Source organism: Eubalaena glacialis, chromosome 1 (genome assembly GCF_028564815.1).
Source record: "Eubalaena glacialis isolate mEubGla1 chromosome 1, mEubGla1.1.hap2.+ XY, whole genome shotgun sequence".
Lineage (NCBI taxonomy): Eukaryota > Metazoa > Chordata > Mammalia > Artiodactyla > Balaenidae > Eubalaena > Eubalaena glacialis.
The window spans coordinates 178,859,644-178,884,630 of NC_083716.1; the positions used below are offsets into that span (position 1 = coordinate 178,859,644).

General features: G+C 36.5%; 1 protein-coding gene across 3 annotated transcripts in view; it reads right to left on the reverse strand.

The window, feature by feature from the left end:
* Positions 1 to 207: 207 nt before the first annotated feature.
* METTL8 (methyltransferase 8, tRNA N3-cytidine) overlaps positions 208 to 24,987 on the reverse strand; it is a 77,703-nt gene continuing 52,923 nt past the window's right edge. For all 3 annotated transcript variants that reach the window (XM_061201838.1, XM_061201828.1, XM_061201818.1), the window contains 8 exons: positions 23,353 to 23,444; positions 13,739 to 14,109; positions 12,312 to 12,361; positions 7,263 to 7,326; positions 5,911 to 6,050; positions 1,339 to 1,445; positions 1,130 to 1,195; positions 208 to 389 (listed from right to left, as the gene is read on the reverse strand). In XM_061201838.1, coding sequence (XP_061057821.1) covers positions 241 to 389; positions 1,130 to 1,195; positions 1,339 to 1,445; positions 5,911 to 6,050; positions 7,263 to 7,326; positions 12,312 to 12,361; positions 13,739 to 14,109; positions 23,353 to 23,444 — 1,039 coding nt within the window. In that variant the 3' untranslated portion in view covers positions 208 to 240. The remainder of the gene's footprint in view (positions 390 to 1,129; positions 1,196 to 1,338; positions 1,446 to 5,910; positions 6,051 to 7,262; positions 7,327 to 12,311; positions 12,362 to 13,738; positions 14,110 to 23,352; positions 23,445 to 24,987) is intronic.

The following is a 24,987-nucleotide window of genomic DNA, read 5'->3' on the forward strand; positions in this document are numbered from 1 at the left end:
CATATTAAGTTTTGAAAACACAGAATATTGTGCTCTCTTCCAAATCACTTACATGTGCTTAAAATGCACAAAAGAGCCCACCCATGGTAAACAGCAGGATGTACAAATTCTCTTCTTCTGTCTTTTCAAAAATGAAAGATTTACAGAAGACTTTGAATAGTGTAATCCTCTGGTTTGTACCTTAACATGATACATAGTTCAGCCATGAGAAAAGAGTGAAAATACCAATTTGGAGCTTTTTTAAGTGAAGGGTAATGGTTTCTGGAATTTTCCTTGAACCCACACTCGGTGCATTTTCACTTTTTTTTTCCTATTAACTTGTAAGCGACGATCGACCAGATTTTGCTTCTCATTTAACCCAGCCTTGCAGAACATATCGTGGACTTCCCCTGTGAGACAAGAATGGCAGTCAAATGTATGATATGTGACTTGGGGGGAGGGGCAGTCAGGAACAATGGAACATTAATGGAATGGATGACCATCTGAATTTTCATTTATACCAAGAAACATTCTCTAGTGCAAATTGGTGAAGGAAACCCATGACACCAAGTGGGTTTCTTCTATTTCACACAAACACACCAAGTATAAACAGTTGAACACAGCAGGTGTAACAGATTACAACACTATCGGTTGCAGCTTTCAATATTTTGAAAGGTGCCCAGATCTGAGTTTTTGTTGGTTTGCAGAGACCCCAAATGGCACATTGTAAAAGTACTCACATAAGTTTGGGGAAAGTCCTTCAATGCAGGATTCATTTTAAATGCTTTTTTAAAATGAGAAATTGACAAGAGATAAGTAATTTTCTATGGACTCTTAAAATCACATTCCCTCTTTTGGCTGTGGCATGTCATCAATTTTTTCATATCTGGGCTAACAGTACCTCCGAAATGGAAACTTCGTTAGGGTATGAGGATGAAACAAGTGATTCTTTAAATTGGAAAAAGATTAAAAGGCAAAAGGGCCATTTTCAAGCTTTTACACAGAACAGTTATAATCACTAAAGTGTAAAGACATCTAATGTTTATTCAATTCTTGAAGCCTCATTTTTAGAGCTTTTGAGTTTCTCCCTGCAAATAATACCCAAGGAAAGTTTTTACAGCTAATTATTTCCTCTTATAGATAAGCATACCTTTTGTAAAGAAATATGCTCTGGTACCATCTCCTCGAACATAAAAGTTTTCAGATAAACAATGCCCTAAAAAAAAAAAAGTGTGACAAGAGAAACTTACTATTCCTTAAGAAAACCACCACCACCACCACCACCAAAATTGACATGAAATGTTAACACAGCATTCTTTGAAACACAAGAAAATAACTCCAAACTGAATATACCATTACCCCTTTTAAAACGAAGCTGAGTCTTATCATATCTTCCATAGTCCCGAAATAACAGCATCCCCCCAGGTTTCAGTAACTTGGACAGTCGGTTTACAACACCTTGCATCCTTTGAAAACAAAGCAAGAGACTCTGTGGAAGTCTTGTTTTATACGTCACATTTAACCTCCTTAATGATAAAATAAGCACAGCTCAATAGGGCCAAAGAAATGTAAGCCACAAATATAAGGGGAACAAAACCAAAAATATTTTGTATAGAAAGAAAAAAGGACACCAACTTGCTAAATAATCAGATTCAAAAAGCCTAGAATATCAAGAAATCACCCAAATGACCAGAGCGGTAACTTCACAGAGCTTGATGTGTGATGTCAAAGCTGAACTGCAAAACCACGTAGACATTCCTGGTATTTACAGCAAATTAAGGTAGTTCCAAGGCAGAAAAAAATGAAGTCGTTTCATTTTCCTTGCAAGATAAAAAATATGCCAGAACTGTCCCAATCAGACATACCTACTAAACGGGGATCACCTTTCCTCCAAAACTAGCTGCTTTTCCTCCTGACTTCTTTATTTAGTTCAAAGGTACTAAATTCACCAAAGTGTAACACCTCAGAGAAATCTTTGACTCCTTTTATCTTTCTCTTCTTCCACTATCCTCAGCACAACCATTTGGTCACCAAATTGTTACGTCTTTTTAAAAAAACTACATATTTGATAGTTTCTCTCTCTCGTTTCCCATTGGTACTCCCTTAGTATACAAACTCCAACATCCTGAGGCTGGAAACAGAATTGCTTCCTAACAGGTGTTATTATTCTCCCTGCCAATCCTTCCTGCATATTATTGATGAATTAGTATGCTTAAAATGATGGTTTTGTCAAATCATCCCTTTGCTCAAATTTTCATGATTTTAATCCATAGGATAAAATCTTAGTTTCTTATTTGAGCCCTTAAGATCACCTACAACTGACCTCAATCTTTCCAACATCTTTCCCACTACTTCCTAATCTGAAGCATCTTTAGCCAAACTGTTACATGCTTGGCTCTGAGCAGTCCATGCCTTTGCTCACGTGGTTTCCCCTCAAAGAATTCTCTCCTCCTTACTATTTGCCTATTTAAATTCTATTCACTCTCTAAGCCCCAGTTCAATACTGGGAAGCTTTTACTTTTTTACTTTCTTTCTTTTACTGCTTATTCTACCCACCTGGCTCCCAAACATGACCCCTTGTGACTGCTTTTTTTTTTTTATTTTTGGCTGTGTTGGGTCTTTGCTGCTGCGTGCGGGCTTTCTCTAGTTGCGGCGAGCGGGGGCCATTCTTTGTTGCAGTGCGCGGGTTTCTCACTGCGGTGGCTTCTCATTGCGGAGCACAGGCTCTAGGCGCACGGGCTTCAGTAGTTGTGGCATGCAGGCTCAGTAGTTGTGGCCCACGGGCTTAGCTGCTGCGAGGCATGTGGGATCTTCCTAGACCAGGGATCGAACCCGTATCCCCAGCATTGGCAGGCGGATTCTCAACCACTGTGCCACCAGGGAAGCCTGTGACTGCTTTTGATTTAATGTTTTTGGTTAAGTGTTCAAGGCCTTATATGTGATTATGGTACAGAGATGACAAAGATTTCAGATCTCATATCAACCAAGTGACTGACATTGGCTGCCAACGGAGCTCTACTGAAAAGGACTCTTAAGACTCACAGGGAATGACAATCTACAAAATCAATTATCAATGTCTGCCCTGGGCAGCGAATGGTAAATGGCAGCCTGTGTACTAAGTCCTTGCTGTCTCTGCTTTATCCAAGCTTCTTAAAGCTTCTGAGCATTCCTTATTTTAAAAATGAGGGGTTTTGATCAGATAATCTGTAATTAATCTTTCCAATTAAAACACTGTTCAGGGACTTCCTTGGTGGCGCAGTGGTTAAGAATCCGCCTGCCAATGCAGGGGACACAGGTTAGCGCCCTGGTCCGGGAAGATCCCACATGCCGTGGAGTAACTAAGCCCATGCGCCACAACTACTGAGCCCGTGTGCCACAACTACTGAAGCCCACACGCCTAGAGTCTGTGCTCCGAAACAAGAGAAGCCACCGCAATGAGAAGCCCACGCACCGCAACGAAGAGTAGCCCCCGCTCTCCGCAACTAGAGAAAGCTGGCAGGCAGCAACGAAGACCCAATACAGCCAAAATTTTTAAAAATTAAAAAAAAATAAAAATTTAAAACACTGTTAAGTGGAATAACAGGGTGAAACAGTATGTCAGGTTATGAAAGAAGTAGGTAGTAAGAAAATGAAAGTAACTATGAAAACAAGAGAGAAATGACAGAAAAAGGTGCCATGGTTAGAAAAAAAGCTCTTTAAAAAAACTGGAACATAAGTACATGAAAGAGAAAAAGAAAAGTATTTTTCCTTGTTTATTTTATTACAGGTTATTTTCACACTGTGCTTATATCCTTAGAATTTGGCAATTAAAGAAAACCATATCTAAACCTTAAAATATTCACTTTCCGGATAAATGTTTTATGTACAGAGAAAAAAAATCTCTTTCTGCAATTATTAGCAAAACAAGCATGAAACGAAAACACAAAAAAAAACAAACAGCCAAACACTTCAAAATGTAGCCTCCTTCTGCAAATCCTCTCCTCCCAACTATCCTTTAAAGTCTGCGTTGCAGGTGAAGGCAAGAGGTGGGGAGCTGCTTCTCTTATCAGCCCATCTTGGCTCATAATGCAATTCCAGAGCCAGTTCCTGAGAAATGCAGGTGGGAGTGGCCTGCAGGTGAGATGGACAAGAATGGGGGAAAGCTCCTTTTCTTTTTTTATCTGACTTGGGCCAACTCTGCTATCCTCACCTATCGCTGGATGGAGGGAGAGGAGAAGGAAAAGAAGAGATTAAAAAAAAAATGAGTGTTTATTGACTATTCTATGCTTAGATCTTTAGAAAACATATTATACTTTTATTTCAATAACAAGAAGGACAGCTACCTCTTTTTTTGTAGCCTTCTATGGTTTATTCCCATTTAAGCTGGGACCCCAAGACTCAAGGTCTAGCTGAATTGCTTTTCCAAGCTGGCAATAAGCCATTTTTCTAGAATTTTCCTGGGGCTGAATCTACTACCACAGTGCTAGATGACCCTAAAGATACTGCCTTACTTTTCACTTACTATTACCCAACTTCTACTCATTCACCTCACTTTTAGATCATTTCCACGTAGGTAAGAAAGTAGCTACTGACATGATACATCTGAACTTATTTTATAATAAATAAATAGAATGAATATATGTACTATAAAAACAATCTTTCCAAGATATCTGCTTCCCCTTCTCTTTAACATTCAATTCAAATCATGACAAAAATACATTATCTAAACTAATTCAAATAGTCTTTTTGAGGTCTTATTTTGAATTTAAACATTTCCTGTTATAGGTGTCAGATAGAAAATCTTGTTCACTATCCACCTACTCTATCCTTTTTACTATTCATCCTTTTAACTGTGAAACAAAATACATAGATGACATCCTTCTACCAGTACCTGAATAATGCCAACAGTATAAACAGATTAGCAGAAAGAAATAGGTTATAGAAACTGGGAGGAAGTAACTTCATGGAACTTGATATATCTCACCAGGTGCAATTATATATTTCATTCGTTATTTGGAAATCTAACTTGCTTTTCCATAAGTAATCAAAGTGCACATCTCTGAATGAGAAGTGAAAGGACTGTAAAGGGTCCTAGTGACCTTATAACAGCAAAGAAAGGACACAATACTCGATTTCTTTGGGAAAGAGTCACACTCACCAAACAAAAAGCGGTTGATGCCAAGTTTGTACCTATTACCAGAAGATCACGAAAACCCAATTTTAAGAAACGTTATGAAGGCACAACCCCTGACACTTACCAGACATGTGTCTTAATACATACAAGGTGGCAAAATTTTAAGAAAAGTGATCATTTTAATTGCTGGTAATATCTCTTTGTGCTTCCTCTTTGGAGAAAAGCTGTATTTATTTTTTCAAAACCTTATGTGAACAAAAATATTTAAGTCATGAATATTTAAATGATGGCACTAGGCCAATCTTAGATTATAAAGGTTCGAGGTTAATCTGGCAAATCTTGATAACCCCTAATTCCCTAGTGGGCTTCTTTAAAACAAATATTTTAAAGCCCATCGACAGACCAGTGTGAAGCCAAACAGATTTACAGCCCACCTCTTCATGAACATTCAGCAAGATGCTAAATCAAAGATGTTTGTTTCTGATCACCATGTACAATTTCCCTCTTGGGAGTCTATTAGGCTGTTCTGAATTTGTAATTTCCTTGAAGCTCTGTCACTTTTAATAGGTATGTGTCTTGCCAGAAGATGCTTACTTCATTCTGACAGTGACAGAAAGCTCACTAAAGAAGTAGTGTCACCAGTTTCTTTCTGAAAGTCTGAAGAAAGGAAAAATTGCATTTAAAAGGCTGCATATTATACATAATGTAGTTCATTAAATAATAAATTCAAGAATTGTCATTTTTGCTTTGATAGTTCTGAAAGCCACTCCTGATAAAGGGGCTGTACATATTTGCTCTGCCCTTTCGTCTTCATTTACCTGTCAGGATGAATGGAAGAGAGCACAAAGACGAGGAGAATGACATCCAGGATCCCATCTGGAAAAGGGTAGGGTAGGCCATCGTCACAAACGTCATGAACAAAGGCACAGCACTGGGCTGCTCTGTATGACGCGTGCGACTGTCATGATAAAGGAATGAAAAGACAAAAAAAGTTGTTAGCAGACTTCTAGTATTTTTCTCAAATTAAAAAGGTCAATTTAACTTCTCTCAAGTGCCTTTCTTCTATAAATTTGATTTTTGGATTAGGTATTCTGTTAGGTTATTTCAAGCTGTCATAAAAAATTAAGTCTAGCACTTGGACTTGATAACAAACATTCTTTTGCAATCCCTCTTTAGCTTGAAAAGTGGAGTAGGGCAGTCTTTCTGAGTCAGTAGGCAGCGTTGTTGGAAGCCCACCCTGTGTTACTTCAGAGGCACTGAGATGGTCCTCGGCTCTCTCTCTCACTGCTTATTCTATGCCTCCTTTGGCATTAATATATAAATAACCTATAGTACATAATCAACATTAGGTAATGGTGATGGCTGTACAACTCTAAATATACTAAAAATCACAGGATTGTATACTTTAAAATGGTGAAATTTATGGTATGTGAACTATAACTCAATAAAGACGCTATTTTAAAAAACCTCATTAGAGTACACACACACACAATTTGCCTATAAAAACAACACTAGAAGGATATATACCAAAATACTAACAGTGATTCACTCTAGGACTCTAAAAAAGCATATTATAGGTAAATTTTATCTTCCCCTTTAGGTTTTTCAGTATTTTAGAAAATGTCTACAATGAAAAACTATTAACTCTTATTATCAGAAATTATGTTCCATGTGTTTACTATACATTTTTGTTAGAATTTCCATTCCTTTTCCATTTCCTAAAATTACCTCTTTTTGCTATGATAATGCTTACTAGCATTTGGGAATTGGTCAAATAAGGCCCGGTTCCCACCACTGTTTTCCTTACAGTTGAGGACATTTTAGATTTGTAATATATGCCTTTTCAGACCTTTTTTTTTTTTTTCAAAATTTTTAATTTAATGAGTGCCTACTATGTGCCAAACTGTGTGTAAAGCTCTAGGGACATAAATATAAATACCACCTTGTAGGAACCACTCCCTTGAACTCTATATTAAATCCCAAACAACTTCTATTGTTTTAGGGTAACATCTTAGGCATCAGTTGATGATATGATTCGCAAAATTGTAAAAGCTCAGTTAAAAATGGTCACAGATTACATTTGATGCAGTTACATTAAAAAAAAATCACTTCAACAGCAAAAAATTAGATTTTTTAATATAGCTCTCTTTAAAGAAAATATAAGGTATACCTTTACCAGCTCCACAGCTCCAGAAGCAAAATCACAACAATAAAGAAAGAACTCTGGAGCATTCCTATGAAAATGAAAGAAATATTTAAATCTAGAGTCCAGATATGCTGAAGCTACAGAAGAAAGGAAAGTGTAGGTTTGAACTTGTTAGTATTTCTTTAACAGAATTTTGGATGACACTTGGCTTGTTGTTTCTTCTTTTTAGACACTGTTCTCTGCAGTGGTGTGTGGATGCCTTCATGTTGTTTCTGAACCAACATTATCTCAAACACTTATCAATTACAGGGTGACTTTCAAATTCCTGCCCTGATTTTAAGGCCCTCCATTATGTGGGCCTACTTGCTCTATATCCCATCATACTCTCCCATGGGAAACCTCCAAAGCCATCCATCAGCATTGCTCAATCTTCCTCCTACCCCTCACAGGCACTCTTTCTTGTCTGCCTCCAGCCAGCATGGCCTGTAACTCCTCTTAGCTTAGCCAAGTTCTATCCTCTCCAAGGACCCTCAACCCCCTGTGTCCTTTGGTGCTTCGTTTCTCTTCCCGTGTGTACGTTCCTCATTTGCTCCTGGACCTCTCACAGAGGCTCTGATGCACGGATGATGATGTATGTATATATATATATATATATATATATATATATATATATATATATATATATATATATATATTAGAAGTTGCATTTATGTGCTGTAAAATATAATATTAATATGTTTATATTAACAGCATGTAAATACAACTTCTAAAAAATAATAAAACACTAATATATTCTTATCTTTTCAAGTGATTTTCAAACTTTTATTGAGCCTTATATATGGACCAAGCATTAGAATACAAAGTAGTAAATGAAACTGTCTAATAAAACCTGTCTAGTAAGAGTATGGGATATGGGAGCCAATTACACCTGTGTTTAAATCCTGGATTTGCCACTTATTAACACTGAATTTGACTTAACTTCTCCGAGACTCAGTTGCTTTACCTACAATATGTAAATAAAGTAAGCAAATTCAGGGTTTTTTTTTGGGGGGGGGATGTTTACCCATATGAAAATCCTGACTAATTTTAATTGGCCTCCACTGAACTTAGACAAGTTCTATTTGGTCTTTACCTGAAATTCAGTAACAATGGCTGAGCCATGGTTACTAATGGGCAGGCACATACAGCTGTCCCTTGAACAATACAGGTTTGAACTTCGCAGGTCCACTTACACATGGATATTTTTCAATAGTAAATACTAAGTACTATATGGTCCGTGGTTGATGGAATCTGCAGATACAGAAGGAACCACAAATACGAAGGGTCGACTATAAATTATTCGTGGACTAACCCCCCACATTGTTCAAGGGTCAACTGTACTTTGAATTTTGTGGGTCAGTACCCTTCCTAATCATACCTTATATGCTATTAGCAAAGGATCCTTGCATCATCTTGCTTAGTAGTGTGTCTGAATCACAGAAAGAGATCAGTATGTCCTAAACAGTAATTAAAGGTATGGTCCTGGCTCTTGTGGATTTTATAGCCTAGTTGGGGACATATACAATTTCTATAGAAGTGTGCATAAGGCAGGCACCCTCAGGTGAAAGTCTTAAGAATTTTGAAGGAGGGGGATGGCATTGCTAAGTGGGGAGAAGGGGAAAGGGTTTAGAAGTGGGAGTCACATGCTAGGGATGAGAAGCAGAGTTGATCCTGAGAGCTCAGTGTGTGACAGGATATATGGGCTTTGAAGCACATAATCAGAACTTCTAATCTGATTCAGGGAGGCATTTCAAGCAAGGAGGACTTCTAAATAAATACGGAATATAAGCACAAATATGCATTTAGCAAAATCTCACCCAGGCTCACATTACTCTCTTAAATGCTACTCATTGATGAATACTACATTCATGTATAATATTCATATATAGTATAGTATTCATACATAGTGCCATTCTGTGGCACTAGGGGTTTGCATTCAAATTAAGATCTGTCCAAATAAATTAATGTATCATGAATAGGATTTGGTTATGAAAAGTTAACCAGTACTGAATCAAAGTTAAAACTTGTGCTGCTTGTCTTTTCTCATCCATCCCATATAAAAATTGTGCTTTATTGCAGCATATATACCCTTATTGTTTCCTATGAAATCCATATATTTGTGACTTGTAATTGTTGGTTGGTCACACATGTTTGAAATGTCTCAAAAAACACTCAGATACATATAGTACTATGTGGTATGATGGCTAAGGGCAAGGGCTCTGAAACCAGACTGCCCAGGGTTGAATCCTGGCTCTACCACTTAGTTGGGTGACCATGGAAGAGTCATCTAATCTCTCTGTAATTGGTTTCCTCATCTTTATTTTTTTTAATTAATTCTTTTATACTGGAGTATAGTTGATTAACAATGTTGTGTTAGTTTCAGGTGTACAGCAAGGTGATTCAGTTACACATATACATGCATCTATTCTTTTTCAAATTCTTTTCCCATTTAGGTTGTTACAGAATATTGAGCAGAGTTCCTTGTGCTATACAGTAGGTCCTTGTTAGTCATCTATTTTAAATATAGTAGTAGTGTGTATATGTCAATCCCAAACTCCTAATAGAGATAAATATAGCATCTAAGTTGGTTGTAAGGATTGAATGGACTCATATATGTAAAGTTTCTATAAAGGTGGCTGACTCAGAGTAAGCACCTAATAAATGTTAGTCATTCTTATTATTGTTGCTGTCATCATCACCATCATCATTATCATCATTGTTATCATCATTAAAGGAAGATCTGCCTCTGCCTTCCAGGAACTTAAAAACTTAAGAAATTAACATGGTTCTATAAATACTTCCATATAGCTCAAAATGCTTCTCTGGACACTGGCACATCTAGCTATTATGAAAGGTATGCAGTCTATCTTTGGGCAGTAGTTACTAAACACTCACAAGATACAGAACAGTCTAGTAAGCTAAAGGAAGGCATGTGCCATTTGCCATGTGTCCTACCAGACGGCAGCTTGACCTCTGAAACTGAATTCCCACTGCATCAGCAACCCAAGTTGGTCTTGTGATCACCCAATGACTTTCCAGAGCTTTTCAGTAAAATCGGCTGACTGCCTTGGCCCTTCTCCCAGCAAACAGGTGTAAATACCACCACTACCACCACACCACCAAGCACTCTCTTGGCAAGGGGTTTAAGAATTAAATGATCCTTGGAGAATGATATGACCTCTCAATTCCAGAGGTCTAATTATGGTAAAATATTCTAAAAATGTAAAACATTAATCCTATCCTCTCAAAAAGTAATAAAACACAATTTCTGTGGTGGGAAAAAGAAGTCTAATCCTCCCTTTGGCAGGCTAATCACTGGTTGCCTTTTAAAGATGAATTAATTATCTCAGGTTATTGAGCTACAGTGATTTCTAAAATATGAATATGAGGCAAAAAAAAAAAAAAAAAGACACATCCACAAAGAAAGAGTCAGGGGGTGAGGAGGCAAGGGCTTGCAATTATTAGTTGGAGGGAGAAGTAGAAGAGGGAAAAATACAACTAACAAGTGGGGAACCAGAGATATTAATCAGTCAGTATGTACCAAGCTCTATCTATATTGTATTGTTAGGCTACCTGAAAAATCAGATTAGAGTAAAATATGCTCTTTACCTCAAGGAATATATGAATAGTAGTTGAAGAAATAAGACATAAAGAAATGACATGCAAAATAATAACTTGAGATGAGTCATAAAGTAACACATAATCAACTGCCAGTGTAGTAGATTTATGTGTATTACAAGTTCAGAGATCACTGGGGTGAAGGAATCTGGCTATGTGGTATAAAAGAACAGGAAATTTTGGCCCAGAAATTGGAAAAGGGAAAACAAAGAAAATAAGTCCCGAAAGAGAAACACCATTCAGAACTGCAAATTGGCCAGCATCACTTCTGGCTGGACACTTTAACTGGTAATTTGATGATATTAGGGAATTACTTAATTTTTATTATGTTAAGTTTATAATAGTAATGAAGTATGTCCTGCTTTTTGGAGATCCATCATAAGTACTTAAAGTGTCATGATGTTGGCCTTATGTTAGTAACTGTTGAAACAAGGTGGTGGGTGTATGAGAATTCACTGTATTACTCAGTTTTTCTGAATGCTTTTACATTTTCACAATGGAAAGTTAAGAAAAAAAGACTTTCTTAAATTTAAAAATAGGCATAGTGAAAAGACTGAAAGGAATTATAACAAAATTATAACAAAAATTCTGTCAGCACCTATGCTATGGTGGTGGGAATAATGGGTGATTCCCCCCAACCCATTTTCCTCTAATGGGAACGTTCTACAATGTGCTTATGTTGATTTTATAATGGAAAAATAATGGGAAAGCTATCATGTAAACTTAAAAAAAATAGGGACTTGACAGACCAGCCATAGGTAAAAGGTGTTAAAGTTTTGTAAGGTGTATCTTCTTCCTCACCTACTAAAACGCATAGGTGAGGTGGTGAACGGGAAGGGCAGGTCAGGAGAACATCTTTGTTCCTATCACCTACTTCTGCCTTTTTGAGTCTTAGGGTTAGGTGCTATAACTCCAAACAATTTCAAGTCTAGATACAGTCATTTGACATAGGAAGGTTTTATACTGGGTGTGGCTCCAGAAGTGATGACAAAATAAAATGAGTTTAAAGCTTACACTTTATTTTGTGTAAGCTTTAAACTCAATTCTCTATGTGTAAAATGACACCTAAATAACCTGGAGGGGTAAATAAATCTCTAAAGTTCAGCAATTCCCAGCTTAGCGGAAGGATCAAACCTCTTACTCTCTTCTTATTCCCTCATCCACATAAACACAAGCTTAAAAAATTACTTCAACTCATGGTGGACAACCCATGCCTGTGAAACATTATTTTCAGAGTAATTCTCAGTTCACTTGAAATTAGACACTCAGACCAAGACACTTCTTTTGAAATTTCATTTAGTCATTGTTTATATGGGAACAAGAACACTACTGGCATATACATGACAACTTTTTCCCAGAATTTCTCAACCTCCCATATGTATGTAGAATTTTGTAGGAGAAAACTCTAAAACTCACTGCAAAGTGTTCAGAATTGGAAAAACACTATTCCCAGCACCACAGCCAACCTAAAATCAAAGAATAAACAAATATCATGAAAATAAAGTTAAATTTTCCTCACCAATGTCATATTTTTTTATTAAAAAAAAAAAACTAAAAGAAATTTACTGGATCTCTGGGTATAGGAGAGTTTTCTAAACTCAAAAGCAATGAAATAAATCACAAGAATAATATGCACTGAGAAATTTGACTATGGAAACATTTAAAATTTTTACATACCAAAACCCAAAATAAACCAAATTAAAAGGTGACAAACACACTGTGAAAAAAACATTTGCATTAAATATGATAAAGGGCAGAGCTCATTTTTTAAAAAGCATCTGATAAATAAAGGAAATAAACAGAACACAAAAGAAGTACAAATGACTTCTAAACGTTTGAAGAACTATATGACCTATTTATCAAAGGAATGCAAATTAAAATAAGGTATAATTTTTGTCTAACAAAGCAGAAAGCACTAAAATAAGAATATTCCAATCAGTAAGGGTGTGATGAAACAGACCTACACTGCTGTGAATTGGTATTAGTACAACTTCTTAGAAAGCAATTTGGCAATATATTTTAACAGTATTAAAATTTTTTTATAAATTATGAACTAGTAAATTGAACCCAAATAATAAAAGAAAATGCAGAAAAGTCTATACCCAAAGATGTTTGCTGTTGAAAATCTGAAAACAATTTAAATGCCCAGTCAAGTGAAAACAGGTAAGTAGAATCATAGTATTCCACATAGTAAAGTATTTTGCAGCCATGAAAATGTTTATAGAGAATTTTTAAAGATAGGGAAAACTGTTTATGTTATAATGTTCAATACAAACAAAGCAAAACCCCAAAATGCAGGTAGAGTATAGCTCAACTATACAAAACAGTATAAACAAAAGGAGAAAAAAGTCAGTTAAATGTTAACAGTGGTTAAATTAAATCCCTTGTTTATGGGACTGTAGATTATTTTATTCTTTCTCTTTAGCAAATTCTCTGTAATCAGTATATATTATCTTTACAATCAGAAGGAAAAGGTTTATTTTTTAAAATAGAAAATCAAGGTCTACACCAGATTATAGCAAATTACATACTTCACTTATTTCTATTTCACCTAAAAGTGGGTAATAACAGAAAGAGATAGAAATTAAGGCCAAAACTTTATTGGTATTTAAAACTTCCTTCAAGTTAGAAATTAAAGTAGACAAATTAAAAAAAATTTAAATCACAAACTTAAAACCTGACTAATTAAAGATATGAGTCCCTTAAATAATTTTTATGCACAAAAGTATATGAACACTTATTTAATAGTTAGATTTGATCATTTTCCCCCCTAAAAAATCTGGATCATTATTAAAGTAATATGGAATGTACATTTAAAAATTTTTGCCCCTGCAGTACCATACCTCTAGGATTCTGAAAGTGGCGTTGCTACCAGGAAACAATTCAGTTTTCAGAGGTCCTTTTCTGTGTTCTTTGGAGTCTAGGTTGGAAAAATCAGATCCTGCTTTGTTTTGACCATCTGATGAGCCAGAACTTTCTCTATAATGATTTTTTTCTTCAGGCATAGTAGGGCAGTGCATTCTTGAGAAACAATTTGCAGCATGAACTTTTACATGATTCCATGATAATTCTTTTACCTTCTCTTCAGTTTTTTGACCAACTGGAAGAATTTCAGGAAATTCCCTCAACAGCCAATTACGATCTTTGAAAAACTTATCCTTATGAATCTTATAAAATGTGTCCCAATATTTACTAGCTTCACTCTCATACTTCACTAAAATAAAGAGAAGAAAAAAGATTTATTTTACTATGAATTATATTTATCATTAGTTACTATTTTAATAACGAAATATATTTAATAATTAAATACTGTTAAATATATTACACATACTATTCATTTATAACAATTATATTTACTATTGAATAACTTTAATATTATAATAATTTTTATTTATCTGATTTTTTTTTAACCTTTTAAAGGTTAAAACTACAGAGTATTAATCCTCACAAAATGTGTCAATGTGTGGGGTATTTGGGCTTACCCTGGTAAGTCTGCTTCTGTCTCAATAGTTTAGCCAATAAATTTTTGTGAGGAATATAATCATTGCACACTGCTTTCTACAGTCTAATCTTGAAATCTTAATGATCACATTTTTACCAATAACCTGTAAGGCTCTTTATTATCTTAGAGAAATGATACCTCATTTTTTATATCTCTGTAAATGCAGTTTCAACACAAATGTCTGAGCAAACTGGTAATCAAACAGGAAATTGTGGAATAATAAATGACATAATCTTAGAGCTAGAACAGTCCATTGAAATAATCTACTCCAACCCCCTTGTTTCACGTTTGAAGAAAGGACACACAGAGAAATGAACCCACTTGTCCGGGTCCTGGAGCCCTGTCACAGCAGAAGCAGGACCATATGTTCTGACTCCTGGGGTCTAGGGGCCATCCCGTAACTCCATTCTTCACCCACCTCCAGAGGCACCTCTTCTTACTGACATCTCCTAATATGAAGCCTTAAAGAGAATTTCTGATGCAATTTAAAAAGAGATATGCATTTTGTGATGTCATCCCTTCGATTACCCTGGGTCCCAGCATCAGGGTTAGGTCAACAGTCTCAGACCTTCAGGCAATTCTTAGCTTTCTGCCTCTTTCTATCTGCAGCTTAAATTAGTATAATCATTAATTCACTCACTTTCTCACTCACTCACACAAGAAACATTTCTTGGATACTATTACATACCAGACCTAATCCCTGGGTTAGGAATTACTTTCACCCAGTGTAGACACGTGCCATTTCTAAAGTGCCTTCAAAAAATTAAAAAAACCTTCCATTAATATAGAATAATTTTCAAGACTTAATGTTAGGTGAGAAAGCAAAATGTAGAACAGTAAGTATATGATGCAACTATTTATTAGAAACAAAAGAAGAAAAAAAATTCATGTGTGTACATACACAGAAAAACAGTCATGTATGTATATACACATATTTACTGCTATATGGGCAGAATACTTCTGGAAGGATAATCACATAATTAGTAGTACTGGTTGTCTCTAAAGAGTGGAACTGAGTGGCTGGGGACCAGAGTTTGAGGAAGAATTCTCATTTGAATTTTGATCCATGTGAAATTACAATCTATTCCAAAAACAAACTAAAACTAAAAACAACAGACTCATTTCTTTGAGAATTTTAAAGAAGCCCTTACCCTCAGAACAAGCAGTTGCCTATAGTCAGGTTTGTCTCTGTTACAGAACCCTGTCCTGAAGCCCTTATATTTTTTCTTTTCTTTCCACTTTTATCTTTATGGCCTTGTACCATGGATCTCCACCCATCTGGCCACAAGACTTCCTTCCCATCAGGGCTGAATTGTATCTGGCAGCAGGACTGCTAGAAAGACAGAAACTCCCATCTGTATTTAAGGTCTGAGAAATGAAAGTAGATCTCTGTAACAAAAGAATTATGTGATGTTGAAGTCCAAAACATGCTCTCATCTGCGCTAATGGGAGGAAGCCTATTTATCACTAATCTAAAAATGCTGTATATCTTTAAAATAGTTCTATCTCTACTTTTAAAAATTGGAGTGTACCTGATATACTGTGTAAGAAAACAAAACAACATTCCAAAAATCAGACTCAGGAGGAATTAGGAAACCGTCAAATTTCCCCAGGGTCTTCTCGCACCTTCTCTTCTTCCTTTTATCTTAAGAACTCTCTTTGTAACTCACTCTATGTTGGTAAAAGATTTTTCTGCTTAATAAAAAGTGACCCACCTAATAAGACCTATATTTAGTCAAATCTCTAGCATCTGAGTTTCCAATACCAAGTTACTTTTGAAGTGAGTTTGAACCTAACTATAAGTAACTAGAATGTAATATAAGTGATTAAGTTGTGGGAATATTCCCCTTGGAATTAATTGGCAGGGGAAGAGATAAACAGCAGGGGAGTAACTTGAAAGAAAAGATGTTCATAGCAGTGCTATTTATAATAAGACAAAGTGGAAATAACTCAAACAGCCAGCAACATAGGAATGACCAAGCAAACCATGCCTGTCAAAACAGAGTAATCTTATGTAGCAATTAAAATTTAAAGGATAATAATATTAAGAGAAAATATTCACACAGAATGGTCTATACACTGACTGCAACTCTAAAATTTATTTTATATTCATTTATAACCATCAGATGGAAATTTGGAGTGATGGTTAACAATTTAACGATTATTAGGTAGTTCTTTCTTTTGCAAAGTTTTATCTACATCTTACATGAAGATAAAGAGTCGTGGTTGAATTCTTCATTCTACTTGCCCAAAGAGTTTCCTCATTTGATGAGGGGTTGAATTAGAGCAGCGGCCCCCAACCTTTTTGGCACCAGGGACCAGTTTCGTGGAAGACAATTTTTCCACGGAGGTCGGGGGGTGGGGGGAGGGATGGTTCAGGAGGTAATGCAAGCGATGGGGAGTGATGGGGAGCAACAGATGAAGCTTCGCTCGCTCACCTGCTGCTCACCTCCTGCTGTGCGGCCTGGTTCCTAACAGGCCATGGGCAGGACCCCCGAATTAGAGTATCTCTATGTTTAAGCTCTAAAAAGTCTATGTACTTTCCTATTAAATCCCATGAATTTATGGAGAACATTAAACATTCAGTTCTACAAACTGCAAAATCTTGGATCAGATTGCTGTGATAAGTATGAGCCTGTACTACTGTTTAATTTCTACAGTTTATAAAGAAAATGAATTTGCAGTGAGGTGACTAGAATCTGGTTCAGGTCCCAAATATACCAAGCACCTAAATTCAACCCTAGCTTATCCAATCTTTAAAAAGGATCTGAGTACTATTAAAAGATGATGGTCAAGGTCTGCTAATATATACACTTTCAAGCCTTTTTCAAGTATTTCCCACTCAGGAATTAGGAGGAAAAAACCAAACATCACATAAATCATTGTACCAATAACATCAGCACAATAGTACATACTAAGTGTTTGTGCCAGGCACTATGTCAAATGTTACTTGGATTTTTTTCCCATTTAATCCTAATAATACCTCTCAGATAGACATGTTCTTCCGATTTACAGACAAAGAAGTTCAAGGTCAGAGGGGATAAAAAAATTTGCCCAAGGTCCCCCAGCAGAGCCAGGACCTGAACCAATTCTATCAGACTTTATGCTCTTAACCATTATACTATACTGCCTTCTTAACACAAAATCAAGATTAACCCCCTCCAAAATATCTCTGAAAATAATCTGTTTTTCTGATTTTGTACTTTCCTCTCATTATGAAGCATCAAGCTGAAATTAAAACCTCAGTATGACTTATAATCAGTATAACCAAATAGTTAAAATAATGCTGATTGGAGTGAACCTACATAAAGACAGATCAGAAAAATAGACTTAATTAAACCCCATTTGAATTATATAAAAAATAAACTATGCAAGATTGTATGATGAAATTATGATGAGCAACAGGAACATAAAATGCTCTATGAGAATAGATGGGTTTGTGGGACAGCAACAAAACAGAAACAAAACAGGATAGGCTGGGATAAAGGCTAATGAGCTGGAACTTTTTTTTTTGCTTTTTAAAGTGGTGCTTTTAGCAGTACCTTCAATCAATGCTGGCAACTCCACAGTTCCCAGTAATGTATAACAGCTTCTGAGACCCCATGGAAGCTCAGTCAAACTCATAATTATGGCTATGAGACAAGGTAAACACCTCCAGCATATAATTTAATTTCCTGAACTGCAAGAGTATCTGTGATAACAGGGGAATTGGAAGAGCAACTTTTCTGACCATGAGTGAAAAATTTAGTTTAATCCTGCTGTTCACTCAACTCAAGTTCAGGCCAATAATGATAAAAGAATATAGTGTAGAGAAATCTGCCCTGTCTTCATCTTGTCCAACTGATTTTCTAAACAGGTAGATTAATGATCAATTTTTCTTGGAGGAGAAAATTTTCCCTTTACTCTCCAAGGTTGCCAATTCAGAGTTAATTGCTCTCTGCCAACGGCGTAAAAGGGATGTAGTGATCTGTTTAACCACAGCCAGATGAAGCAACTTTTCAATTATTCATTTATTAAATTCAATACTGCTGAGGGGAAGAAGGACTATGACACACTAACCATACTTAAATATTCAGAATTCACCCTGAATCACACTGAATATAACTAAGAAATTGAATTAAACCATTTATATGTATCTGACATATACGATATGATTAATATGAATTATGAAAATTTATTCTAAGTTGCAATGTAACAAAAAGCAATTTAAAGCTATTTTTGCACAGAAATTACACAAACACCTGAGCTCTCAAAGTTGGAAATTTCCACATGTCACTGATAAAGTTAATTGTCTAATAAAAGAAAACTCTTAAAGTTATGAAATTTAAAGTATACTTCTAAGAGCAGTGTATGAAATTAACAACCAAAGCTGACCTACAAACAAGTACCCTAAATTTATCAGCACACAAAACTTTTAGCTACTCTATTCTTTTTTCTCACATAGGACACTCTCAAGTGGTAAGGTATTCACAAAGGAAGGTATAGTGGAATTCTCTTACTATTTTCCTTGACATAGGTAACTCATCCTAGGTAGATAGTTATTTACAAGGGTATTTTAAAGTAAAAATAGCAGCTGCATTTGTTATTAACTTTTAAAAACCCATTACATTTGCTAAATTACCAGCTGAGATATAACACACTGGAGATGCTTTTAGGAAATTATAATCATGTTAACTCAAAAACTGCCAAATGTATCTTTCTCATTTCTCTGAATTTACCTGCTTTAAAAAGAAATCTGAGCTATTATAAAATTTAAAATAAATTACCAAAAGGAAATGTGGAATTAAAACTCATTAATCTGGGCATCTAATTGAAAGAAATATTGCTAATGAGAGCCCAGATGCTTTACATGTTAATCACAGGAATGAATATGTCAACCATTGTACAGCAAAAGACTGTCTTATTTGTGATGGATAAGTTCTTATTTTCAGAATTGTGAGGGTGTTTCCGGACTTCAGTTCTCATCAAAGACTGAAACAATAGGTGACAAATGGGAAATGGGAGTGACAGGAGAGACTGACACACAGAGACCAAAAGAAACTTGCCAGAGAGTTGGCCAGCATGGGAGAACCAGTATTTCCTCCCAGTGGCATTAAAATAAGTAAGATAAAATCAGTAGACAGTGCTCATGCCATATACTATTCTGCAAATGGAATACTTTATGATGGGAGAAAACTGGCTCTTTCAAAGACTTAGGACCCTCCTGGATAAGAAGAGATGGTGATTAACAGGCGCAGTGGGAGAAGAACTGGGTCACAGCTTCCTTTGGGTTTTCACGTTTGGGAATAGAGCTTTTAAACGGATCTATTCACCTTGACCCATATTCATCAGAGACATTAGATATCCAATTAGAAGCCTCACCTAGGCTTCTGCAGACTAGCAGGTCGATGATCACTGGTGGAGACTGGACTGGGTGTCTGGGTAGGTATTTACTCTCACTGTAATGTCCCGTCACTCAACACAGTTCCTCAGGACAGAAGTTTTCTTTCTTTGCCACCCTCAACTGCTGCTCTGTGCAACCTTGCTTAAGTGTGATGTAAGGGTCACCCTCACTGGGTGTGTTCCTCTCCTTGTAGCAGTTCTCTGACATGCGTGAAGTCCACTGCACTGAGTGGCGTTACGGGGGGGTGGGGGGAGGTAGGAAGGGAGGACGCAGAGGGGACCCAGCGGAAGCCTTGATCACTTTGAGTCATTTTAAAATGAACTCTTGTTTTGTGTCTCCACGGCAGCCAGAAAACTTGCTCAGAAACAGACTGCACATGCTAATAAGCAAACCAAATGCTTCAAAGCAGTACCATTAGCCCTCTCCAGCCTGCTTTTCCCGCTTCTATAGAGAGAGGCCAGTCACCACCTTTCTATTTCAGTCACATTACGGTTCTGTGGGAACTGTCATTTTCCTTTACTGTGGTTTCCAAGGCCTGAAAATAACCTTCTCATTAGCTTCACTCAAGTTCATTGTTAACATAAATAGGCCAAAATAGGCAGCCACGTACAGAGCCCTTTAAGGGAACATTATCAGCACTGCTCATCTATTTATATTCTAAACAGAAATACTCAAAAGAGCATGAATAAAAAAAAAAAATCCTTGGTTTTTCATATTCTCAGGAAATATACTGTGGATCATTTTTAACTTCCTGGAAAAGAATTAAGATGACTGATATCTTTTAATTCTGTTCAGGCTTGACTCTCTCTGTCACATCCAGGTGGCCGCTAGCAGAAGCTTGAGTAATGTGGAAAATATGCCTGTGCAGCTGCTGGCAAAGAAGCAGAATTATACTTCCTCAGAAACAGTATGACGGAGTTCCTGCAAAGGAATGCAGTGCGGGCTGATCTGGGAGCAGAACTGCCACCGGTATGCACTCTCAAATCCAGCCCCAGCGCTCCCTGGCCACATCCCACTCTGGGACTGCATGGCTGGAGCTCATAAAAATAGAATGGTTCTCCTGTGGACCAGGTGCTCTTCTTTCTCGTCTATCCTCCAGGACATATTCATGCTTACAGTAAGGAAGGAAAACTAGCTCTGAGGGATAACAAATGATGCCAGAGCATAAGACAGGGCCACACTGCCCCCTTCACTGGCAAAGCGCAGCTCATGAGGGCTGTCTCATTAGCTCAAGTTTCAACAGCTACCTTTGCTTCAAACTTTAGCCTCAAGTGTGGACTAAAGTCACCAGAACAATAGTTAACTACCAGTGGGATTAGTGCTTTTCACTACGCTTGGCTTGCACAGAGGAATGCAAACATCTTTCTCTGGGGAGTTTCAGGACAGCTGATCAATCTGGAAACAAAATTCTATCTCAGGGGTTGGCAAACTTTTTCTGTAAAGGGCCAGACAGTAAGTAGTCTGTGTGGGCTACATAAGGTCCCTGTTGCAACTACTCAACTCTGTAGATATAGCTCAAAAGCAGCCACGGACAATGTTAACAAATGAGTATGTGTTCCAATAAATCTTTATTTATAAAAATAGGCAGTGGGCTGGATTTGGCCCCTGGCCATAGTTTACTGCCTTTCATTCTATCTAACAGGTACACTGACAGTGCTACATGAGTGATTGAGAAATGATGATGACCAGAACCAAGTTGTTCTGGCAAAACTAACCTATGGTATTAGAAGCCAGAATAGTGGTTGCTGTTTGTAGAGCCTTAGGGGTTTGGGAAAGTAATTGGGACAGAGCATGAGGAAGTTTCTGGGTTACTGGTAATATTCTGTTTCTTAAAGTGGGTGTTGGGAAAATTCACTGAGTTTTATGAAAACTTATTTATGAATTGTGTTAATTTCTATGGGTATCTGGTACTTCAATAAGCTGTTTTTGTTTTTTTTTAAGAAAAAAAAAATCAACCTGTTTTAAAGGAGAAATCATTTAAGAAAAAAAAGGTAGGAAAATCCTCTCTAGAGAGTGTAAGTGTTGGGCCAACTGCCTGTCGGTTCCCAGCTATACATTGAGAAGGACAGAGGCCAAATTTTTTTTAGTGTGCTTTTTAAAAAAAATTTGTGGTAAAAAACACATAACATTTACCATCTTAACCATTTTTAAGTGAAGAGCCCAGTAGTGTTAAGTATATTTACATTGTTGTGAAACAGATGTCCAGAACTTTTTCATCCTGCAAATCTGAAACCCTATACCCATTAAAAAACAACTCTGTGTTTCCCCCCGCTCCCCTCAGCCCTTGCTAACCACCATTCTAATTTCTGTTTCTATGAATCTGACTACTTTAGGTACCTCATATAAGTGGAATCATATAGTATTTGTCTTTTTGTGACTGGCTTATTTCATTTAACATAATGTCCTCAAGGTTCATCCAGATGATAGCATGTGACAGGGATTCCATTTCTTTTTATGGCTGAATAATATTCCATATGAAGAGACCACATTTTGTTTATCAATTTATCTGTTGGACATTTGGGTTGCTTCTACCTTTTGCTATGGTGAATTGTGTTGCTATGAAAATGGGTGTGCAAATATTTCTTCAAGACCCTCTCAATTCTTTTGGCTATATATCCAGAGGTGGGACTGCTAGATGATATGGTAGTTCCATTTTTAATTTTTGGAGGAACGTCCATACTGTTTTCAGTAGAGGTTGTACCATTTTGTAATTACTCTAACAGTGCATATAAGGGTTTCATTTCTACACATCTTCACCCACACTTGTTATTTTCTGGTTTTGTAATTGTAGCATAGGCCAATACTTTAGAAGCCATTTTTTTTTTTTTTTTTTTTTTTCCTTAGGTTGCTCTGGGTCTTAGTTGCAGCAGGCAGGCTCCTTGTTTGCAGCTCACGGATTCCTTAGCTGTGGCATGTGAACTCTTAGTTGCAGCATGCGTGTGGGATCTAGTTCCCTGACCAGGGATGGAACCCGTGTCCCCTGCATTGGAAGGCAGACTCTCAACCACTGTGCCACCAGGGAAGTCCCTAGAAGCCATTTTTGAAGGTTGGCAAGGCCTTACCTAAATTAAACTCTAAATATCAAAGGCCTCCAAGAAAAGTACCTCAAATCCTTATTGAAACTTTATGTTCAATAAAAGACCAGAAACATTTTGATATGACTTTACCTTCTTTGCTCAAAGTTTTTGAATCTGTTGAATATTCCTAGCAGGTCAAGTGCACAACAGCATACTAAAAGATGCATAACCAAAGGAAAATTTTTAAATTATGTTTTCATATCTTGTTTGAAATGTCACCCTTATGTATCTCCCAGAGAAAGCAATAATATGACTATCGAAAGAGATTATACTTATAGGGTGAATACATAATTTATTTCTTTAACTTTGGTTCCACTACACTGGAATAACTGGGAATTCTCCCAAAGGAACAAGTAGATTAGCAAAGGTAGAAGCTAAGAACTCTCTAAAGTAGTGGCACGATTAGGAGGAAAAGAGACTGAGGTGTGAACTGAATCAGTGGAAGGGCAAACAGGAAAGCCAGGCTCCAGGAGATACAACATGTAGTTGCTTTACCTTGCTCTTCCAGAAGGACTCGCACAGCTGAGTTTTCCTCTACTTTTTTTCTGGCTGCTTCTTCTTCTTCTTTTGACCACTGCATGTGATCCCTTTCAAAAAATGAAGATTATAAAACATGCTTTATAATTGAAGAAGGCAGAAAAGGAGTGACAAGGGATACCTCTTTCATTCTAGGTTAGTCAAAGGCAAATGACACAAACAAATTCCAAGGCAAATGAATACGTTCTGTGTCAGATGTTCCTTGTGACAGTGCCGGTGCAACCCTGGAGCGTCTACGGTTCTTCTAACTCTGGGTGTGTTGCAAGCCCCAGACACCTTCTGGAGATAACTGCTGAAGTGGTGTCCCAGGAGCACCATGGTGCATGTTTATCTGGGTGCTGGTATGGTTTGCTGTGTTTCATTCTAAGGCTAAATTTATTTGCTTTTCTGTTAATTTATGAACAGGAAATTCTTTAATAGTTTTTTCATACTCCTTTTGCACTATTCTTATTAGCTGCCTTAATTTCTGTATATGGATTCATTTATGTTTAAATGATAGACTACTTGATATAGCATATAAGAAGGTCATCTTTCTAAGATCTGGCACTTTCTATAAGTATTTTCAGTTTCAGAATTTACTCTATATGAGAGGATATTATTTCCTGCCACCAAATATCTTTCTTGGAATAGAAGCAACATCTTTATAGAAAAAAGGTGATTTTTGTTTTGTTTTGTTTTTACAAAGTCTATGTTTCTTTTTTTGCAATAGGTAAGACTATAAGTAGGTGATGTAGTTTCCTGGAATAAACCATTTTTCTTAACAATAAAGAAATCACATACCCAAAATTCAACTCTGTTGCAGTAGTCTAGGAGTAATGAGTCCCAGCGCTAAGGTGGTGGCAATGGGAAACAGAAAGGCGAGTAGAGGGAGAGACACTATGAAAGAAAACTATAGTTATGACCTGGAGATTAACTAGATATTGAAGGGAGAAGAATTGAGAGTCAGGAATGATTCCAAGGTATTAAAACTGAGTACTGATGAAAGTGGGGGCAACATTGACAGAATAAGGAGTTGCTTTGGGTGGAATGATGATAAGCTCGGTACTATTTTAAGTCATGTTTATGCAATCAGATATGAGAAGGTATATTCCAGTGACCTGGCTATAAATACACCACTGAAAGGTGAGAAATTACATTTAAGAAGGATCAAAACTGGTATAGTGAAGTTCCCAGGAAAAGTATATGATAATGTAAAAATCAGAGTTTCACAGATGAAAATTTAACCACTGTTATTTCAAATAAAACCCAATCATTTACAACCCAAATAATCACTAAACAGCTTTACCACTTGCTTTAATGAATGAGTTTAGAACAAATTTTTGCTTTGACTTATTTTAATATATGTGAGCAATCACATACATAACTTGGAGCTGGTAACTACATTTTATATTCTGTACCTATAAATATATAGAGAATATTATTATATGACACTTATGATGTTAAAGGCAATAAATCACTTATTGAAAAAATAGTATTACTAAGGCTGGGGACAAGTTTCTCATCTATGAATTTCTAAAAAATATAAGAAGGAAAATAGAACAGTCCATTTCCCTGTAAAAAAATCAAGCTCTGAGACAAAGAGAGCGTATATGG